General features: G+C 32.9%; 1 protein-coding gene across 3 annotated transcripts in view; it reads left to right on the forward strand.

Moving 5' to 3' along the window:
* The window catches only part of Iqcb1 (IQ motif containing B1), a 56975-nt gene that overhangs the window by 22325 nt on the left and 11004 nt on the right, over window positions 1-23646 (forward strand). For all 3 annotated transcript variants that reach the window (XM_047564703.1, XM_047564701.1, XM_047564702.1), the window contains 5 exons: window positions 8601-8779; window positions 11968-12074; window positions 13481-13590; window positions 18699-18841; window positions 20633-20781. In XM_047564703.1, coding sequence (XP_047420659.1) covers window positions 8601-8779; window positions 11968-12074; window positions 13481-13590; window positions 18699-18841; window positions 20633-20781 — 688 coding nt within the window. The remainder of the gene's footprint in view (window positions 1-8600; window positions 8780-11967; window positions 12075-13480; window positions 13591-18698; window positions 18842-20632; window positions 20782-23646) is intronic.

Here is a 23646-nt window from a genome sequence, read left to right on the forward strand (position 1 = left end):
TAGGTAAACATATAAAATTACTTTTCTTATTGCATTCCAATAATATTATCATAATATATTTGCCTAAACAATAATAATAATGTTTTTTGGGGTTGTAACATATGTTTCAGAAGAATGTATTACAACAGTAGCATAAAGGCTTAGAGCAGTATTTTATCATAAGTCTCATATACTATGACAGTCATAAATGTCCTTTGAGGGTAGACTCAGTAGTTGAAATACACTGTGAGCTTTGAAGCAACCAATAAAATAACAAAGGATTATAGCTAAAAAGCTAACAAAAGCAATAAAAACAAATCACACAAAAAAAATTGTAATCCAAAAGAAGGCAGTTGGAAAAAAAAAAGGAGAAAGTGAATAAAAGGACAGATGTGACAGGTAAAAATCATGCAGCAGATTTAAACCTGCCTATACTAGATGTAAATGTTTGTAAACCCCAAATTAAAAGACAGAGATTGACAGTTTGGATTTTTTAAATGGGAACTATTTCACCATTAGCAGAAAGGCACTTAAAGACAAAAGTAATTCAAAATAAAAGAGTGAAAAAAGATACACCATGCTAATGCTAGTCAAAAGAATACTTATGCAATCATAAGGAAATCAGTTCATCAAAAAGATGTTTATTGACCTAATGGCTGAATTTCAAAATATATGAGCCAAAATTAATAGAACTATAAGGAGAAATAAATCCTCAGTTAGAGTAAAAGATATCAGTATGCCCTTCTCAATAATTGATATAATAAGTAGGCAGAAAACTGGTAAGACCATAGAAGATTTGAACAACATTAACCAACTTGACCTAATTGACACTGATAGAACATTCTATCAAACAATAGTGGAATGCATACTCGTTTCAAATGCAATGGAGCATTTACCCCCCACCTCCCCAAAAAAGGCCATTCTAGAACATAAAACAAGTCTCAATTAACTTAAAAGAATTTAAGTAATTCAAAGTATGTTCTCTGGCTTCAGTGGAATTAAGTTAGAAATTAGTACCCAGTCTATCTCTGAAATTCCCCAAATATGAGGGAAATAATAACATATCTAAATAACTCACAAGACAATGGGGAATAAATTATAAATTAATTAATTAGAAATTATTTTTAAACATCACAACAGACACGAGTGAAATACAAAACATAATTAGAAGCTATTTCGAAAATCTATACTCCAACAAAACAGGAAACCTCGAAGACATCAACAAATTTCTAGAGACATATGAACTACCTAAACTGAACGAGGAGCACATACACAACTTAAATAAACCAATTTCAAGCAATGAAATAGAAGAGGTCATCAAAAGCCTACCAACAAAGAAAAGTCCAGGACCAGATGGGTTCTCAGCCGAGTTCTACAAAACCTTTAAAGAAGAGCTCATTCCAATACTTCTCAAACTATTCCATGAAATAGAAGAGGAGGGAACCCTACCAAACTCGTTCTATGAAGCCAATATCACCCTGATACCTAAACCAGACAGAGACACATCGAGGAAAGAAAATTTCAGACCAATATCCTTAATGAATATCGATGCAAAAATTCTCAACAAAATTTTAGCAAATCGCATACAAATATATATTAAAAAGATAGTGCACCACGATCAAGTGGGTTTTATCCCAGGGATGCAAGGTTGGTTCAACATTCGGAAATCAATAAATGTCATTCACCATATCAACAGACTTAAAGTTAAGAATCACATGATTATTTCAATACATGCAGAAAAAGCATTTGATAAAATACAGCATCCCTTCATGCTCAAAACACTAGAAAAAATTGGGGTAGTGGGAACATTCCTAAACATTATAAAGGCAATCTACGCTAAGCCCATGGCTAATATCATTCTAAATGGTGAAAAACTGAAAGCGTTCCCCCTAAAATCTGGAACAAGGCAGGGATGCCCTCTTTCACCGCTTCTATTCAACATCGTCCTTGAGACTCTAGCCAGAGCAATCAGACAAACCAAAGAAATTAAAGGGATACGAATAGGAAAAGAAGAACTCAAACTATCCCTGTTCGCTGATGACATGATTATATATTTAGAGGAACCTGGAAATTCCACCAGAAAACTTTTAGAACTCATAAGTGAATTCAGTAAAGTAGCAGGTTACAAGATCAATGCTCATAAATCCAATGCATTTTTATACATAAGTGATGAATCTTCAGAAAGAGAAATTAGGAAAACTACCCCATTCACAATAGCATCGAAAAAAATAAAATACTTGGGAATCAATCTCACAAAAGAGGTGAAAGACCTCTCCAATGAGAACTACAGAACACTAAAGAAAGAAATTCAAGAAAACCTTAGAAGATGGAAAGATCTCCCATGTTCCTGGATAGGCAGAATTAATATTGTCAAAATGGCTATACTACCTAAAGTGCTATACAGATTCAATGCAATTCCAATTAAAATCCCAATGATGTACCTTGCAGAAATAGAGCAAGCAATTATGAAATTCATCTGGAAGAATAAAAAACCTAGAATAGCTAAAGCAATCCTCAGTAGCAAGAGCGAAGCAGGGGGTATCGCAATACCAGATCTTCAACTCTACTACAAAGCAATAGTAACAAAAACAGCATGGTATTGGTACCAAAATAGACAGGTAGATCAATGGTACAGAATAGAGGACATGGACACAAACCCAAATAAATACAATTTTCTCATACTAGACAAAGGTTCCAACAATATGCAATGGAGAAAAGATAGCCTCTTCAACAAATGGTGCTGGGAAAACTGGAAAACCATATGCAATAGAATGAAATTAAACCCCTATCTCTCACCCTACACAAAACTCAACTCAAAATGGATCAAGGACCTCGCAATCAGACCAGAGACCCTGCATCTTATAGAAGAAAAAGTAGGTCCAAATCTTCAACTTGTTGGCTCAGGATCAGATTTCCTTAACAGGACTCCCATAGCACAAGAAATAAAAGCAAGAATCAACAACTGGGATAGATTCAAACTAAAAGCTTTCTCTCAGCAAAGGAAACTATCAGAAATGTGAAGAGAGAGCCTACAGAGTGGGAGAATATCTTTGCCAACCATACCTCAGATAGAGCGCTAATTTCCAGAATCTATAAAGAACTCAAAAAACTCTACACGAAGAATACAAATAATCCAATCAACAAATGGGCTAAGGAAATGAACAGACACTTCACAGAAGAAGATGTACAAGTAATCACCAGATATATGAAAAAATGTTCAACATCCCTAGTAATAAGGGAAATGCAAATCAAAACTACCCTAAGATTTCATCTCACCCCAATTAGAATGGCGATTATCAAGAATACAAGCAACAATAGGTGTTGGCGAGGATGTGGTGAAAAAGGAACACTCGTACATTGCTGGTGGGGTTGCAAATTAGTGCAGCCACTCTGGAAAGCAGTGTGGAGATTCCTCAGAAAGCTTGGAATGGAAACACCATTTGACCCAGCTATCCCACTCTTTGGCCTATACCCAAAGGACTTAAAATCAGCATACTACAGAGATACAGCCACATCAATGTTCATTGCTGCTCAGTTCACCATAGCCAGATTGTGGAACCAACCTAGATGCCCTTCAGTTGATGAATGGATAAAGAAACTGTGGCATATTTATACAATGGAATATTACTCCGCAATGAAGAATGATAAAATTATGGTATTTGTAGGCAAATGGTCGAAATTGGAGAATATCATGCTAAGTGAGATAAGCCAATCTCAAAAAACTAAAGGACGAATGATCTCGCTGATAAGCGGATGAGGACATATAATGGGGGGTGGGAGGGGCTAGCATTAGGTTTAGGGTTAGGTTTAGAGTTAGGCTAAGGAGAGCGGCAAGAATGAAGGAAAGAAGGACTGTGTAGAGGGAAAAGAGGGGTGGGAAGGGTGGGGGGAGGGGAAAAATAAAATAAACATCATTACCCTATGTAAATGTAAAAAAATAAAAAATAAAAAAAAAGAAATTATTTTTAGATGAATTGTTATGAAACCAACATGAGAATTTCTCAGATGGATCTCAATTTAAATAGTACTTAGGGGAGATATTGTATCGTTCATGCCTATATTAGAAAAGAAAAATCTTAAATGATTAACCTCAGTTTGTAGTTTAAGAAACTAGAAGAAAGGAAAATTAAACTTTAAGCTGACAAAAGAAAATGATAATGATTGAAACAAAAATCAGCAAAGTTGTAAGTAATAGAGAAAATAAATGAAACCATAAACTGGTTCTTTGAGAAGATCAATGAAATTAATAAACCTATACCAAGAACAAGCATGAAATAAAAAGATTTGAAAGACACAAACTACCAAAATTCACTTAAGCCTTAGGTAACTATAAAGTAAATTCAATTAATAGCTAAAAACCTCCTCACCAAGAATACGCCAGGTCTTCTTCACCGGTAAATTCTACCAAACACTTCAGGAAGAAATTATCTTAAGTAAACTCATCAAGAAAATTGAAGATAATAAAATATTTTCCAATTCATTCTATGAGGTTAGCGTTACCTTGACATCAAAACCAGACAAAGACACTCTTCAGAAAAATTACTAATCAATATACTTATGTACATATATGTAAGCATTCTGAATAAAATTTTAGCATATGAAATCCAACACTACATTAAAAAGTTAATTCATCATGAATAAGTTGAATTTACTCCAGGAATTTACTACTGTTTTAATATCCTAAAGTCAGTGTAACATATGTTAACAAACCAAAAAAGAAAAACCACATCATCTTGTCAGTAGATACAGAAAAAACCTTTGATAAAATCTTACATCTATTCCTCATAATTAAAAACACTTCTAAAGTAAATGAGTTAAAGTAGTAGAACACAAAATTGATATAAAATATAAATTGAAATTTTATATCCAATTAACACTCAGAAATTGAAATTTTTAAGAATTACAGCTTATATATAATAGCATAAAATATTAAATCCAACAAAACATGTAAAACTAAGTATTACTAAGAAGAATTAAAGAATGTGAAAATAAAAGGAAAGATGGCACATTGTATATCTTAAACACAATCCCAATAAAAATCTTATTTTTGTAGAAAGCAACAAACTGATTCTACAATTCATATGAAAGCAGAGGATTTAAAGTAGCCTAACCAGCTTTGAAAATGAACTGCAAAGTTAGAGAATTATACCTAATCTAAAAACTTTTTTATAAAACTACCATAAGTAAGACAATATCCTGGTGGTGTTACTTCTGTAATAAGTCACAGACATATCAATGAAACAGAGTAGAGTCAGAAATAGACTCACACAGATATGGTAGTAAGAGAAGTATAAGGTCATTCATTGGTGAAAGGTATCCTTTTAAAATAAAATTGGAATTGTTGGCTGTCAATATGCAAAGAACTACATGTAAACCTAAAATTTAAAACTTCTTGGAGAAAATTAGTATAAAACCTATATGATCTTAAGTTGAGCAAATGTAAAATCTACAAAATAAGAAATTAATCAGACTTAAATTAGACTTCATCAAAAATTGAGAAGTCTACTGGAAAGATACTTTTAATGAAATAAGACAGTTCACAGACTGGGAGAAAATATAAGCCAAGTATATATCTTATTAAATACTTGTACCTAGAACACATAAAGAACTCTCAAATTTTAACAACAAAAAACAATTTGAAAAATGTGAAAAATAATTGGATGCTTCATGAAAGATGTATGGGATGAATGAATGACAAATAAGCAAATGAAAATATTTTTGTTCAACACCCTTGTCAGTAGGAGATACTACTACACAGCCATTAAATGATGAAAATTTAAAATACTAAAGTGTTGACAATGATATGAAGGAGGAGCTAGATCTGTTGTACATTGCTGGTGGGAATGTAAGCTAGTACAGTCACTGTGGAAAATAGTTTGGTAATTTTTAACAAGTTAAACATACACCTACCACATTATATATCCATTCTACTCCAAATACTCTTAGGTATTTGCCTAAGAAAAATGAAAGTTTCCATACAAAGACTTGTACACAGATCATAGCAACATCATTTGTAATAGCCAAAGACTAAAAACAACTTAGATGTTCATCAACAGGTAAATAAATGGTGGTGTATCTATCCAATAACACTCTACTCAGCAATAAACAGGAATAAACTGTTCACATAATAACACTGATGAATATAAAAATAATGCTGCATGAAAGAAACCAGACAAGAAATATATACTGTGTAATTCCATTTATGGAAAATTCTAGACAATGTAAACTAATTTGTGGTGACAGAAAGCGGGTAACTGATTGCCTGGGGTGTGTCAGTGAGGCTAAAGAGGGAGAAACTATAATGAAACACAAGGAAGCTTAGGGAGTTGTGAATATATTCATTTTCTTGTGTGTGTTGGTCAAACATCAAACTGATCAAATTGTATGCTTTAAATTGTGTAGTTTCTTGTATATCAATTATACTTTAATAAGCCTATTAAAAATAAAAATCCTCAGTATGTGGTGAGTTTTGATAGAAATAAGATGAAAGGTGCAGATAGGTATGACACCAAGTTGTCTATTTTGGGTAATTGAACTGCAGTATGTGAAATATATAAGGAGCTGGCTCTGTGAGATAGGTAATGAAGTCAGTGATGGATAGGCTGGTTTAGCATGGCAGTAAAATAAGGATCTATGGGGTGGGGTCAGAGCTCAGTGATAGAAAGCTTATCTAGCATGTGTGAGGTGCTGGGTTCTATTCTCAGCACCACATACAAATAAAATAAAGGGTCTATCGACAACTAAAACAAATTTTAAAAAAAGATAAGTGTCTGTACAAATCTTTGTACACAAATCTCAATTTTTGTTTTATTTCTAAGAGCCAGGACTGAAAATTACTCCAGTGTCCCATCAATAATTGACTTTTATGAGGACATCTGGACTAGAGTTACAGATTTACAAAACTAGCAACTTATAAATGGTAATAAAACTGAACATGAGAAAAGATGAGATTAGTGAGAAATATGAATAGATTGAAGAAAATAAATGGGTTGAAAATGGAATCCTGGGGAATAACCTTAAGGGGTATATTGGGGAAGTGAGACCACGAAATAAATTAGTAACATATGGGTGGAGGGTGAAAGAGAACAGAAGGAACAATGTATCAAAAAACCTGTGTGGATGGAGAACATCAGGACTAGGAAAATAAGTTCTTAGTGATATATATGTGACATGGTATTTGTGAAGTTATATTAATTAAATGTACTTTGGCAAAGTATAGTGAAGTAGTGAGGAAAAATGCCAAATGTAGTCATTTGGGAAATGAATGAGAAGTGAAGAAATAGAAACAGGCAAGTTTGACTAGAAGAGAAGCAGAAAAATAAGATGGTGGTTAGTGGCCTGGAGAGAATAGTTTTAGGATTAGTAAATTAAAGAACATTTAAATGCATTTGAACTAATGTGTTATAATATCTTAACTCCTTTTGGAATGTGGAGTAAAGAAGTAATCAGACTGGGATAGGTTTATCTATTGAAGGCATTTTGAAATGAACGTATTTTTTTACTTGAGTTTTGAATGGTGTAATGATAATGAAAGATGCAGGGGAATGGAGTGAGCATCCCTGGCATAAGAAATAACTTAAAAATGAAGGCAGCATAGAAACAGGTATCACCAAGATTCCCATGTATTTTGATTGAATGACCTTTAAAGTCTTTCAACTCTGAGATTTTTAAATTTGGGATAGGCTATTGGAGTCTCTTAAAATCACTTTGATCACTGTTGAAGTATAATTTTCAAAAGACTAAAAACATGACATAAGCAAATATAAAATTTATGTGATCAGAAATTTTATTCAGCTCACTAATGAGTAAAATGTTTATAGAGGCTCAAAGGAGAAATGGAGGGAGATTTATAGAGTTAGTTTGTCAAAGGAATATAGAAATGAACTTGCAAATAAAAAAAAGGACCACTGTCTTATAAAGCAATATATAGTAGCTTTTAGAATTACTTTTTGTGCAGGACAGAAATCATTTTTGTTGCTGTTGTCTAAGAGTCTTATTTGCCTTGCTCTCAACTAAACATCATTAACAATATTCAATTTCTACCATCAAACTTAAAATACCTTAATAATAAGTGGTCAGACAAAGGTGTATGTCCCTACAAAATCACATGCTCCTTAAGGGACTTAGTGAAAGAACAATCAGTTACCCCTTTTGACTTTTTCTAAGTTGTAAATATTTTTCATGACATCTGTAATGCAAAATGAAGTTGTCAGTATGATGAAGGAAATATCTAGGAAAAATAAAATTCCTCCTAAATTAAATACATAATCTTTGTATTTTACTTAGCAGTTAACCTTGAACTGTCTTATGATTTTGCTCGTATTGTTCTCTTGAAACTTTTGAAATGTTTATTATTTAATATTTTGTGAATTTTTCTTCTCAATTTGATTGCAAGTTTCTCTGAGGAAAGGACTTTTGTGACTACTTTGTATTTTCTATTATATCTAGCATGGTACCTTGTACACAACAAAAATTTAATAAATATTAATGCACTTAATAAAATGTAGTCTTAGAGACAAATTATATATTTTAAACAAGTTACTGCATATTTTATTTTAAATTTATTGTTATAACTGTGCATCAATTAATAATAATGCTTTTAAATGTTTTTGTTCTATTAGTGGTGATTTACTCAGAATAGAAGGAAAAATCCTGCATTCTATTTTAGATGAAGTTATTTTCAAGATTTTATCAACTCCTAGTCCAGTCATAAGAAGTACTTCTACAAAGCTCCTACTGTTGATGGCTGAATCCCATCAGGAAATTTTGATTTTACTGAGACTAAGTTCCTGCTACAAAGGTAGTACAAACATACTTTCTTTTCTTGGGATTCTCAAAAAGAATGTTTATTGATGGTTTATGAAAGACAAAATTCTTATCTATTGAGTTATGCATATAAAACCTTATCATAGGGCTGAGAGTATGGCTCAGTGGTGAACTGCTTCCCTACTATGCATGAGGCACTAGGTTCCATCCTCAGCACCACATACAAAACTAAGTAAAATAAAAAGTCATTTAAAAATTTATTAAATACAGAAAAGAATCTTTATATAATTGAGCTATCTTTTAATGTCTCAACAGTGGCCTGTGATAGTTCATAGATGAGGTTACAAACACTATTTACTCCCTCTCTGACCAAAAGGTTCTATGTTGAATATACTATGTAGTATAATAAAATAATGACCAAAGAAATCAGCAGCTAGCTTTATTGGAAAAAATAGAACTGTGCTGGAGAGGTTGATAACCCTTTTGGCATTTATATCAGTTAATTAATTATTCCTTAACTACTTCACTGACTTTCTTCAGAAACAATAAAATCTGCCTTGCCTCAAAAATCAAACACATATGCCTAAAAAGACCCCTTTTGGGCTGGGGTATAGCTCAGTTGGTAGAATGCTTGCCGCACATGCGTAAGGTCCTGGGTTCAATCCTCAACAACAAAAAGACACACCTCCCCTTTGAGGGGTCAAGGAACTCAGTGTATACCAGTCTCACATAATAGCTTTTGTTTAATTGAGCATTTACTATGTATAAGACACTGTTCTACATGCTTTACATGCATTAAGATTTTTAATCTTTATATTGACCCTTTGGAATTCTTTTATCCTCATTTTATAGATATGGAATAAGAAGAATGGGAAAAGTAGTTAATTTATCCAAGTTCACACAGATCATGTACTTTTTCCAGTTACCAAGCAAAGTTATATGTTAGTTTATTTTATTTCTTTACTGACCAGAGCCATGAATTATGATATATATTTTTTATTCAACATAATTAGGAAATGGATTTCTGTTTCTTTAAATATACTTAATATAGGATTATCCTATATGACTTTTTATGGACTATATGATGCATTTAATACCTAAACAACTAGAATGGGCTTTTAATCATTCTTGATGATTTAGAAGACACTTTAGCCATATATCATGGATTAGTCACTGCTGTGGACATTTTAATTATTTTATGAATTGTAGGAAAAAGTAGGGAGAGAAAGTACCTGTAGTTCAACTCTAGTTGAATTGTGCCAGATGTATCTTTCTCAGTTTTGCAATTATAAATGTGAATGTCCAGCAGAATTCATTACAAAGGATTTACTTTTGACTGATATCTCAACAGCACAATTTATTCCTTTTTTTCATGATATTTTATAATTATCAGTACTGCTGAGAAGTTGGATCTTAAAGATACTCTGAGGCATAGGAATATCCATACCATGGCTTCTGCAATTGTGCACTACAAGGCCATTTTATTTACTTTATTTATATTGAATACATACATTATAATACATCATTCCAACATACTCTGAAATCAGTACCTACTTTTTACCTTTTACTACTACTCTATTATTTGAGGATGAAATGCAGTAGCCTAATGTTATAGCACTTCCATGTTTGTTCAGGAATTTGTTAACTTGTCCAGTGTTAGATGTTAGGGGTTTTTTTTAATTTATTTAATAATAACTTCCCTTAATTAGTAATGACTCATAGTAATCTACTTAAGTGTTTCTACAGGTAGGCATATTCTGAGTATTAAGAATAATCTTTAAAAACGTTTTGATAGGTGTCTATTTTCAAACAAGAAAAAATATTCTCTCTACTCTTTGAGTTCACTGATTCTATTGCTTTTTATTAAAGAGATTGTCTAAAGACCTTTTTTTTTTTTTTAATATTGAACCCAAGGACATTTTACCATTGAACTACTTCCCCAACCTATGGTCTTTTAATTTTGAAAGAGGGTCTTCCTGAATTGTTGAGGTTGGCCTTGAACTTGTGATTTTCCTGCCACGGCCTCCCAAGTCACTGGGATTATAAGCATATACTATCTTGCCTGGCTATCTAGACATATTCTTGTATCATATCTCACAAGTGAGCAGCAAGAATTCTCAGTACAGAGGATTATCCTAAAGACCTTAACCTAGAAGTCTCTGAGGAAAGGAAAAAGAAAAAATATGTGATTAACCTTATTATATTCACTTATTTCTAAACCAGACTTTTTAACTTTAAATTAATAGCCAGGTGTGGTAGTGCCTGTAATTCCAACAACGCAGAGGCTGAGACAAGAAGATTCCAAGTTCTAGGCCAGCCTCAGGAATAGTGAGACCTTTATCAAAATTTAAAAAGAGGGGGTAGTAAGCAAGTATGTAGCGCAGAGGAAAAGTGCCCCACCAGTACTACAAAAAATAAATAATAGATGTTGGCATGAATGTGGGGAAAAAGACACACTTTTACATTGCTGGTGGAGTTGCAAATTGGTGCAGCCACTCTGGAAAGCAGTGTAGAGAATCCTCAGAAAATTTGGAATGGACCCAAATTTAGAATGGACCCACCTTTTGACCCAGTTATCCCACTCCAAAGGACTTAAAATCATCAAAATATAGTTAACACAGCCACATCAATGTTTATAGCAGCTCAGTTCACAATAGCTAGATTGTGGAACCAACCTAGATGACCTTCAACAAATGAATGGATAAAGAAACTCTGGTATATATACATAATGGAATATTATTTAGCCATAAAGAAGAATAATATTATGGCATTTGCAAATAAATGGATGAAATTGAAGAATATCATGCTAAGTGAAATAAGCCAATCCCCAAAAACCAAAGGCCTAATGTTTTCCCTGATAAGTGGAGAATGATATATAATGAAACTATGCATGTGCTAGATAGATACAAAACAGCATGGGGAGTAAGAGAAGAATGGGGGAACTTTAGATTATGTAGAAGGAAATGAGAGGGAGGGGCTATGAAAAATGGTGGAATGAGACAGACATCATTACCCTATATACATTTATGATTACATGAATAGTATGAATCTACATTGTGTACAACCATAGAAGCAAAATGATGTACCCCATTTGTGTACAACGAATCAAAATGCAGTCTGTAAAAAATTAAAAGATAAATAAAAAATAAATAAATAATACTGATTATATAATAAAATCATATTTTATTGTTAATAATTATATCTTTTGTTTTTCCATTTCAGGACTCAGAAGTCTACTAAATAAACAGGAAACTGGAACAGAATTTAGTCAAGAACTTACACAACTTGTTGGTCTTTTAAGCCCTCAGATATATCAAGAAGAAGACCAGGTATTAAATTATAAGAATATTTGGGATATTTGTTAACTGACTCTATTGAATTGCAGTTTTCCTTAAATGTGTCTCACTTTTTTTCTCTTAACATTTTAAGCAAAATGCTTCCCTGGAAATAGAAATATCTTTAAGAGTATCTTTTTCATGCAGCCTACCCATAAATATTATCTCAATCTTGCTTTTACACTTGTGCCACACGTGTTTATAGATGCTGCCACATCAGATTTTTTGTTTTTTCAGGAATTCTTATGAAATTCTTTTCTCTGATATTTATCATCTTTTATATGTAAGCTATTTAAACTTTTTTCTTTTTTCTTTAAAAGAATCTAATTATAGCAAACTGTTTACAGTTACCTAAAACTGACTTTCTTTTTTTTTTTTTTTTTTTTTTTTTTTGGGTGCTGGGGATCGAACCCAGGCCCTTGTGCTTGCATGGCAAGCACTCTACCGACTGAGCTATCTCCCCAGCCCCTAAAACTGACTTTCTTAGTCTTTGAGATATAACAATTTTTTTTGCCTCTACATGAAAAAATTGTATTAATAAAAATTAGAAGTTTGAGGCAACAAATCATTGATTATTTATCATATATTACTTTATCATACTGCCTCTAGTATATTTGAAATGATGCCTCCAAATATCTCATTCCAATAGGAAAAAATATTTCTAGGTGAAGATTTAAAATAAATATGGAAAATAGACTTAAATATAAAATAATAAATTATTTTTTAATTTAAAAGTCAATAAGTATACTATAGATCTAAAATTCTGAGCCAAAAAGGTAATACATTTAAAATTATAAGCAGGACCCATGAAGAGTCCAGTTAGGCAGGAGGATGAAGGGGAGAATCTGAAAGGAAGAGAGCAAAGGAGAATTTCTTGCTGCTTTGTGTGAACCTTCACATGTCTTAAACTAATCATGAGACTATGCATGTGCTAGACAGATATAAAACAGCATAAGCATACCAAAAACTTCCAGAACTATGCAGTTTTGAACGACCACCCACAAAAGGTCAACAGAGCTTACAGTCAGAACCTAACCAGGTTGATTGTCTATTAAATAAAAATAATGACAAGGTAGCTCAAAAAAGATTATGAAAGACTAGGCATTACTGTGAGGTCTTTAAAAAAGAGAAGTTAGAGAGAATTTGGAGCTAACTAGATTATATTTTGAATATGTTCTAGATAATGCCTGACTGAGCTTAAAAAACTTCCTTTTGGAGTTAAGGTATAGTGTTATTCTTAGGCCTTCCCTCTTCTGGGCCTGTGGATTTAGTGTTGCTTCTTACCCACCTTGTTAGAGAAGGGAATTAATTCTTGCCCTGGCTTGATATTTTAAGAAATATGCTTTTTAAAAAACTTTTCTAGAGATGTCTTTTAAATTATTTCTGGCATATAATTTCAGAAACTACATCAAGCTGCTTGCTTGATTCAAGCTTATTGGAAGGGTTTCCAGACTAGAAAAAGAATAAAGAAACTTCCATCTGCTGTGATTACTTTGCAAAGGAGTTTCAGGTAAAAACACTCAGTGATAGGAGTGATGATCTCACAGTCTTATTAAGAGTACATGTGAATGAAAACGTAAGGAGGTTTTGTTGTTGTTGTTGTTTTGTTTATTTTTTCAATTTCTTAATATGTTTCCTTTCTTTCTTGCTTTCATTCTGTTCCATATGATACTGAGTTTCAACACTCCAGTAACTAGGTGCAATTTCAAAGCAAAGGGCATAACATAAGAGGATTCTGGTGTGTCAAATATATAGTCCTATCTACTTAGTAAGATTTGTTTATGGGCCAAGCCTACAGAGGGAGCCAATGATATTTATATTAAACCCTCAAAATCAACAGTTCGTATAAGTATTCATATCTAATTGTGATTAAACAGGTATGAATATATAAAAATTAAATGTGTTAACCCAGTTTTTCTGATTAAATGGCATGAATGAATATGATCCTTAAGATCTGACAGTTTGTCATTTATCTCTGTTTCAAGTGGACTGAAATACTGAAATGAAATACTGAAAATATGGCCCACTTGTGTTATGACTAACCCATCTAGATTCTTGGAGGTTACAAAAACAGCAAAAAGGATTTAACTTTTAGGTCATTTATGTTAAAGGAAAGCCATCTCAGAAATGCTTTTCCATGCAGCCTAACTTAAAGACAGGTTTTAGCTCACTAAAATGAAACTAGCATATTACAAACGTAAACTGTTTTAAGAAAACTGAAACTCTTCTCTCAATAAGTGCACCTGCATTTCTCAGTTATAAAAGAAAATTTAAAAATAGCCATGGGGTTCAAAGTGCTTTATTTCCACAAAATTAAGGACATTAAAGTTATTCTGTTTCTCTTAATGGATGTCCTATTCTCTTATGGTAGTTGTCTTCAGGAAAAATTTAAAGATAAGCATGAATATTGTTGGTAGCAAAGAAAGCATTAATTTTTAAAGCATGAATTAAGTGCCTATATGCTAGAAGATGGATTGATGGAGACATATATCTGTATTTATCTAGAGAGATAGAGAATATAGTAGACTTGAGTTTTTATCCTACTTTAGCCACTTAATTGGCTGAGTGATCTTACATACATTGCCTCACCTCTCTCAACCTCAAATTTCCAATCTGTTCAATGGGAGTAATCTATTCCCTCATGCATTAGTCAACTTTCTTTCACTGTGACAAAATACCTGAGATAAATTAACTTAAAAGGAGAAAAGGTTTATTTTCACACGATCCAGTCACCTTCCTAAGACCCTCATCTGAACACTGCTACCTTGGCAACCAAACCTTCAACATATGAGTCTTCAACATAACAACTCACAAGACTGAGATATAAAGTCTTTTATCATACTACCTGGCACATACTTCTGCCCTTGAAGATTTACAAATCTAGACAGACACATCAAATAGTCTCATGAGAAACAGGTATTATCCATCCAGTATTTCTTCTGATGTATTGCCTATCGTACAGGCTATCTCTTTTCTTAAAAAATGGGAAAAGAAATAACATTTTTGTGGTCAAATAAGTTTGAGCAAAACAATACTTTTGAGATGCTGTTATTATTTTCTTCTGTGGTGAAGTCAGATTGGTTACTACTTATGAATTCTTCCTGTGATCATCCTTAGCTGTCTGTCCTCTTTTATAACATTCAAAAGTATCCCAGGTGGCTGGGGTGTAGCCCAGTGATAGAATGCGTATTTAGCATCTATCAGGTTCTTCATTTAGTCACCAGCACCAAAAATAGTATCACAGGATTACAAATTTTGTCCAATTAAAAGTATATTTGTGGAATCTAGTTTAACATTCCACTATTTAAAATAGAAATTCCATTACTTTATGTAACAAAACCAGACCAGTATGATTCTTTAAAAAGATAAACTGTAAGCCATGATGATTTATTTCATATTATGTGTTTATTTCCTTTTCAGTATTTTGAGTTTGAGGTTCTGGATTATACAGAAGTTCAGTTTTAGCTCTTAGGCTTTATTTACGTTTTGGTTTTTTTGTTTTTCATGTTTGGATAGCTGCCTTCAATCTTCTTAGGCAAACTCCTGGGAGTAAAATGGATAGTTTAGATGGTAGGTCAAATTTTTATTTTTTTTATTTTTTTATTTTACAGACTGCATTTTGATTCATTGTACACAATTGGGGTAAAACTTTTGTTTCTGTGGTTGTGCAAGATGTAGATTCATACCATTTATGTAATCATACATGTATATAGGGTAATGATGTCTGTCTCAGTCCACCATTGTTCATATCCATGCCTCCTCTTCCCTCTCATTTCCCTCTATGTAATGTAAAGTTCCTCTATTCTTCTCTCACCCCCTACCCCATTGTATATCATCTTCTACTTATCAGGGAAAACATTTGGCTTTCAGTTTTTTGGAATTGGCCTATTTTTTATTTACATTTTTACTTTCAAGTGTACTCCACACTTTAGCACCTTTCCTCTTCTATTAATTTTTACAGTTTATGCAAATATATCTCATTTCCCTTGTAGCTATTGTAGCTGGGTTTCTGCCTCATGGTATTTAGGTCATCGGTGCCATAGTTTTCCCGCCTCCCCATGTTTTTTTCTGGGAGAGAAACTATTATTTGTAGTTTGGGTCCAAATTCATCTGGGTTCTTTAGATTCAGCAAGAGATACTCCTTTATAGTCACATCCTTGCTAAAGCACTTTCATAGGAAGTTCTTTTTTATTTCATTGTTTTTCATGGCCAAAAACTTTATTTTCTATTAAGCATCCTTTTTCTCAGCAAGGTTTTGTGAAACAGCTAACAGCTGCTCCATTATCTTAAGAAAACCTCATAACTTATCTACCTTTATCTACGATTAGGTATTTTAGTTATATTTATTTGATTTCCCTTTGAATAGTGCCATTTCTCCGTTTACCTGAGGCACAGTACTGAACAGGCAGCAACTACTTGGATGAGTGTTTACTGCATTAATATCTATCTCATCAGTCACTTCCCTTTCAAAAGTGCAATACACATGCCCTGTGGTCAGATTCTTACTCGATCTTGCAAAAATGTCAGTTGGACGAATAATCTTTTTAAATTTTTGAGAGATTATAGACACTCATAGCAAAATAACTACAGTGTAACTAAATGGGGGAAGGAACATTCAAAATCACATCAGTCCCTGATAAATGTTTTCAAACATGAAATTAAAACTCATAAATCCAAGAAGCACATATATTTACAATTTATGGTTGGCATTTCAATCACTGCATCCCTCTTTTCTGCTCTCTTCCTGGTTTGTATTTTACTTCATTTTCATGTTCCATGATCTTTTCATTTTTACCTTATTTCATAACCTGCCTGCCTGAACTATTTTCCAAACCTGGTTTTCTGACAAATTAAATGTGTTAGCAATGTAGTTTTAATGATTACCATGTGTCTTACATTATTGGTATGTTTTAAATATTGATAATGCCATATTAAACATCACTATCTATAACCAATTAGAAGTTAGAAAGAGGTAGATATTTTTTAAAATTAATTTGAAAGGACACTAATTAAGGCCTGCTCTCTTTCATCCTCCATGAGGAAAAGACAAAATGTCAAAATCTACGTGCTGTATCACTCAGAAATTTTGGGGTAGGGTGCGGGGAAAATTCTTCTGGAGAGGTTCCTATCAATTGCTCTTTGGGAAGGGAGAGGCCCTCATTCTACCTACTTGATTTCCAATTTACAGGTAAAAGGAGACACTTCACATCTATTCAACTAGCCCTACATTGTCTCTAGAACTCCTCCTGCTTTTGTCACACACACACACAGAATTAGGTCTTTTTACCTTCAATAATAGAATAAGAAAAAAGTTTTGAAACAAACTCTCAACTCTGACCGAAATAGAAGGCCAGAGAAAACTTAAGTTATTATTGATGGAAGTTTAAAATTGTGAAAAACAACCACATAAGAAAATGTTTCTAAAACAATTACGTGAGTTTTCCTTCTTTACCTAAAAAGGTTTCTTTAAAAATTAAAATTGTTACTAAAATGTTAACAATTAATTGTTTTTCTTTTTCAAAAGAAAACCTTTAACTACACCATTTTGAATTCTAGCTTAATACTGCAAACCTGAAGCCAAGGTACCAGAGTTGTTAGCAGTTTAATTTTAGGAAAAGAATCTAAGGAAAAACATGCTCTTGAAGGAGACATGTAAATTAATTCTATAGAAGTAAAATAAGTAGTGTATTCTGTTTACCTTTCCTCTGTATCCTCCTGGCTTTCTTTTTCTATGGGCATCTGAAAGCATTTTAAGTGTATTTACTATAAACTAATATTCATGGTCTTCTTACATAGTGATGAAGGTAAGAAGCGATAAAAACTGGGTTGGAATGGCTAAGAAGAAAGTTGATAAATAAAATCAGATAAAAAATAAATGATAAAATTGCTTCTAATACATGAAAAAATTTATAACCAGTTATAAAATAATGTTTTGTAGTCAATTAATTGAGAATAGGTAAACCTAAGGGGAAAAATCGGCCATAATCATAGCATGTAGTAAAAATTACTCCTGAAATTTTAATGGTTTTTATCATTTAGTTTTCTATATAACTATATATAAATTTTAGCCCAATCTGGATCACATTCTTATATATCTGATTTAATTTTTACCTGATACTGCATTACATGTATTCTTTGAAATATTCTTTCAAATATTCTTTGAAAATTATATTTTTTCATAGTTCATAGAATCCCATCTCAAATGAATGAACCAGTATTTCTTTATCCAGTCTCTATTGTGGTATATATCATTTGTTTTCATCTTGTTACTGTTGTAATATTATGTTAAGCACATCTTTGAACATATTTATATATTTGATTATTTCCTTAAGAAAATTATTAGAAATGGAATTTTTTAGTCAACATTTTTAATACTTTTGATATGTATTTCAAATATTTCTTCATACTTTTGATAAGTGTATCCAAATATTTCTCCAGAAAAGTACAGCAGAAGCACATGACAGTATAATCATCATACCCTAACAACACTAAGGATTTTCCTTAAGAAACTTTATCTGCATTTATTTGATTACTTAGGACTTGAAGCATTTCATACCTTTCTTGAATAGACATATGATTTATAAATTGCATGTAAGGCACTTACTTTTTCTATCACAGATCTAAACGAACAAAGACACTGTTGAAACTAAATAGGCAGAAGGAGGAAGATGATCTCAGATTACAATTGCAGCTTCAAAGACATAGAGCCATGAGACTTTCTCGAGAATTACAACTGAGTATGCTTGAAATAGTTCATCCAGGTGAGTGACATTATCAACTTCATAAATCTAAGAATGTTTAGAGTATCTTTTAATTAGCTAACCTGATTTCTTTTTTATATCTATCTTTGCTGTTTTTTTCACATTTACCTTACTAAATCTCTTGAGTCAAAAAAAGTTGAATTTTTTCTGATTGATGATGAGCTATGCCCCCCCAGTTTTGTTTTTTTTTATCTTTCAGATAAATTAGTGAAATATAAAAATTTGTATTTAAAGATAGCTGTCAAAAACATAAACTTGTTGAACTTAAGTAAGGAGTTAGAATATTGCTACCTTGTGCCATTAGAACTTTACTCATTCCCTAGTACACACCTTGTGTTATTTTCTTGCCACCTGTGAGAAATTAAGCTGAAATTAGTGTAAGTGTGATCTGGGAGGCTGTTGGGTACAAGATTTTTTTTCTCATTTTTCCTTTTTTTTATTACTCATTCATTCCCAGGATTCTTCACTAGCACCTTATTTCTCTTCTTTTCCCTTAAATGTAGATAGTGTCCAGAGTTCCAGCCTTACCCACTTACTCTCGTGTTGCTCTGCCTAGTGTGTCCCATCCATAACCTTAGCTTCAACTCTCAGTTGAATGTTTGGCACTCATATTAGGGCTCACCCTCTGTCCTAAGTTCTAAAGCAGTACTGTCCAGTAGAATGTGTTAAATAAATAAATGGTTATATGTCTGCACCATCTAAAACAGTAGCTAATGACCAGAGGAGATGTTGAGTATTTGAAATGTATCTAATGCTTTCAAGGACCTAATTTTTAATTTTTATTTTATTGTAACCTAAGTAAATACTTATGTCTAATATCTACTATTTGAGACAACACAGCTCTGTAGCAAGCTACCTATTGGATAGCTTTTCTTATTTATCCATAGGCATCCCCAAAACAGATGCCATTTATATTGTCTCCCCGATTTCCTTTTCCTTGATTCTCCATTTCAGTGATGGTGCCAACAATCTACTTCATTTCCTATCTGATACATCCTAGAGTTCCATCCCTTTCTCACCTCCATATTTTATGAGTCATTAAATCCTATCAGTTTTTTATACAGTCTCTCAAATATACTCCCTTTTTTTTTGGTACCAGGAATTGAAGTTGGGGGCACTCAACCACTGAACCACACCCTCCAGCCCTATTTTGTATTTTATTTAGAGACAGGATCTTACCTAGTTGCTTAGCGCCTTGCTATTGCTGAGTCTGGCTTCGAACTTACCATCCTCCTGCCTTAGGCTCCCAAACCACCAGGATTACAGGTGTGCACCACCACACCTGGCCAAATATACTCACCGACACTACCTTCTATTGCTTTTTTCTGTCACTTTGCTACTATGAACCCTTGGCTGTATGCTTACCAACTCCCAGAAAGTTAAAAAAAAAAAAAGTAATCTGTGTAAACCAATTGGAAATTTAGAATCACAAAGTAAAGCAGATAACCAACCATAGACATATTTTGCCTTTTCCATCTGATAGTACCAAGTGATTTCCTAACCATGTACTCATGATTATTTTTTTAATGTTCTTACCATTAAATTTTCAACCCTTTTGTTATTACCCTGCCACAAAACATATTGTGTCCTTTCTCTAAAGAAGCTGTATAAACTGAGAAAGTTTTTATTTCTATATTCTGAAAACTATGTAAAATAATAGAATTGGGAAAATTGGTGAATAATATTCTTAAAAGAGGACTGTAAAAGTGTTATTATTACCACTGTCCTCATTCCAAAACTTAAAAAAAAATAGCAGTAAGTATGTTGTAATAGCATCTGTCATCTTTTTAGGTCAGTTGGAGAAATACAATCGGGAAATGGAAGAGAAATCAGCACTAATTATCCAGAAACACTGGAGAGGGTACAGAGAAAGGAAAAAATTTTACCAACAGAGGCCATCTCTTACAGAGTATAAAGCAGCTGTCACACTTCAAAGAGCAGTGAGTCTGATGTAGTAAAAGCAGCTCTGAATAAGAAGGCAAAAATGTGTTCACACCTGACTCTTCTATTTACCTGCTTGAAAACGTTCATCAGGTTACTCAGCTTTCCTGAGCCTGTTTCTGCCTTTATAAAATAAGAACCTCTTTGCCTCTGGACAAACTCATTTAGACATTCAGTCCTTAATACTGCCTTAGAACCATTGGAACCATACCATACTGCAGTGATACTCTTGTTAATGTATTTTCTTTCTTCCTTGGACTGCAAGTTCCTTGAGGATAAGGAACTCTTCTTTATTCTTGTCAACTCTCAGCATGTGCATGTTGCATGAACCCATATTTTTATCTTACCTTTTCCACTTGGTTGTTATATAGGTCAGATGTATTCTCTAAGTTGAAAAGTTCTGTGCAAGTACATCATTATCAGATGTGACTCATTTAAATGTACAGATGATGTATTAGGTATAACTATGTCACTAGAACCCTTGAATCGTAGAATGGTGTTCTTAAATGATATTTTTACTGAAAATTTTCTAGAACAGAATGTTTTATTTCCTTGGAAAAGCATAACATAAGGCTGTGTTTTTTTTCTTTTTTTCATTTAATAATCTGTTTACCTAATAGCCATGTGTTCTCTTATACAGAGTTGAACTTCACATTAGGATTTCAGGTCTTAATACATTTAATTTAACAATCCTTTATTGTTGAATTTTAAAATCAATTTTCAGTTTTTTACCATGATAGATATTGAACATTTTTGTGTATTAACATTTTATGAAGATATTTTTAAACTATCCAGAAGCACAGTAGAGTAAGTAGTACTAGAGAAGTAGGAAGAAATACTTTTCTCCTCCTCCTCCTACAGGCTCTTTTGGGGATCTCAGGTTATAAACATAACATATACTCCTACACTATCACTAAATCACACACACTCCTGATATTTACTCCCTGCTAAACAAGAATGTCTCAGGATTAACCCATTGATAGCCAAGGTTGGAGACGTTTGGAAGAACCTTTTGCTTCTTTATAATACTTTTACCTAAGGGCTATCTCCTTTTTAAAGTCTTCCCTGCCAAAGAATTAACTGGGCCCTTATGAGGTTGACTTACTACCTTACCTGATTTAAGTGAACCCAGTACTTTGTTTTTTGTTTTGTTTTGTTTTTAAGAGACACTGACAGATTTGTTTAGGAAAACAGATACACATTTAAGGGAATGTGGAGCCCAGAACTTCATAAAGAGGCCCTCTGAGATAACACCAGTTTGTTAATCATTCCCTAGAGAGCAGTGGTCATCATGGGAGTGTATCTGAAATCTGTGAAGGTCAACTTGTTTTGGTTTTCATACTTTCCATAGCATCTGAGGGAAAAGATTAGTCACATTTGCCTCATGTCTGCCCAACAGAATAAAGGAATATGAGTCTCTGCTGAATAAGAACATAAAGGGATGCGTCAAAATCATGTCTATAGTCTTTGCATCTCACTACCAAAATAACAGTGAAGTCAAAGCAAAGCTAGCAAACTGAAAAAGGAAATAAGAAGATTGAGTTTTTCGTTTTGTATTTGTTTTTGGTTTTGTTTGCATGTGGGGGTGGGAGGTGCTGGGAATTGAACCTTTGCTAGGTAAACGCTCTTATTACTGAGCCACATCCCCAATGCTAAGATTAGTTTCAAAGCAAGAAAAGAGGAAAAAAATGGCAAAGTACAGAGAGAAGAAAGGGTAGTAGAGAATATTAGGACAGTGGTCAGTAAAGGATACATTTTGCTGTAGTTTTAAAGTCTCATTTCCTAAGACCTGTATTATCCACTACAATAGCTATTGAGCACACGTGGCTGTGGAGCACTTATTGTATAACTAGACCAAATTAAAATGTGCTCTAAGTGTAAAATACATACCAGATATTTTGAAAACTTGGTATGAAGAGTGTAAAGTATTTCATTAATCCTTTTTTATGTTGATTACATGTTGAAATGCTAATATTTTGTGTATATTCTTATAATTTTTTTAAGATTTACTATACATAAAGTATTATCTCACCTGTTTGTACTAGATTACTACTAGGAAATTTAAAATTACATGTGTACTTGCATTATATTTCTTTTGCACCACTATTGACCTTGGAAAGTAAGAAAGGGAGACAATTCATCAGTTTCCTTGAAAGTAATAGAAGGGAATAAGTTTATCCTTTCAATCAACTTGTCCTTCAGGAGGAGACTGGTTTATTAGCGTCTTGGGCAGGAAAAGAAAGGCCAGAACAGTTATCCCCCTTCTCTTCTTTGCTTACATTATACAAAAAAAGACATTGCTTATCCAGTATTAAAAATTGATGGAACACTATGAAAACTGGCCAGTTTCAAATTCCACAGCCTTACTCACATAGACAAGTTTCAGTAGGATTACAGTGCTGGAATTAAATTTGAAGAGTTAGCTGCCTTTTCCTTTTGAATACTCTAGGATGCTTTTCTCTTGCTTTCATCTCTTGAAATTAAAAAGCTGAGAAAGGTGATGTATCCTGATCCCTAGAGCCAGGATAATGGCCTATCAATTGCTATATGCTTGTAGCAGAAAAATACTATAACATTATCATACATGTGCATCACTGATAAAGCATAAAAGGATTTAGTGAAACAAACCAATGGCAATTAAGCAAATAAACTCTGGGAGATAAATAAAATATCAAAGAGTATTGAAATGACAAAGATTAAAGAAAAGAGATGAGAGAGAGAAAAGGAAGCTTTTCTGATCTAGAAGTAGAGAGAAGTTCCCACGATTACATCATAGGCCCAGGGTGGTACCAGAAGCATGGGGTAGAAAACAGATAGAAAGAGGCAAAAATGAAAAGGAAAGGGAAGAATAGAAGGAAAGGAAA

This window comes from Sciurus carolinensis, chromosome 9 (assembly GCF_902686445.1).
Source record: "Sciurus carolinensis chromosome 9, mSciCar1.2, whole genome shotgun sequence".
Classification (NCBI taxonomy): domain Eukaryota; kingdom Metazoa; phylum Chordata; class Mammalia; order Rodentia; family Sciuridae; genus Sciurus; species Sciurus carolinensis.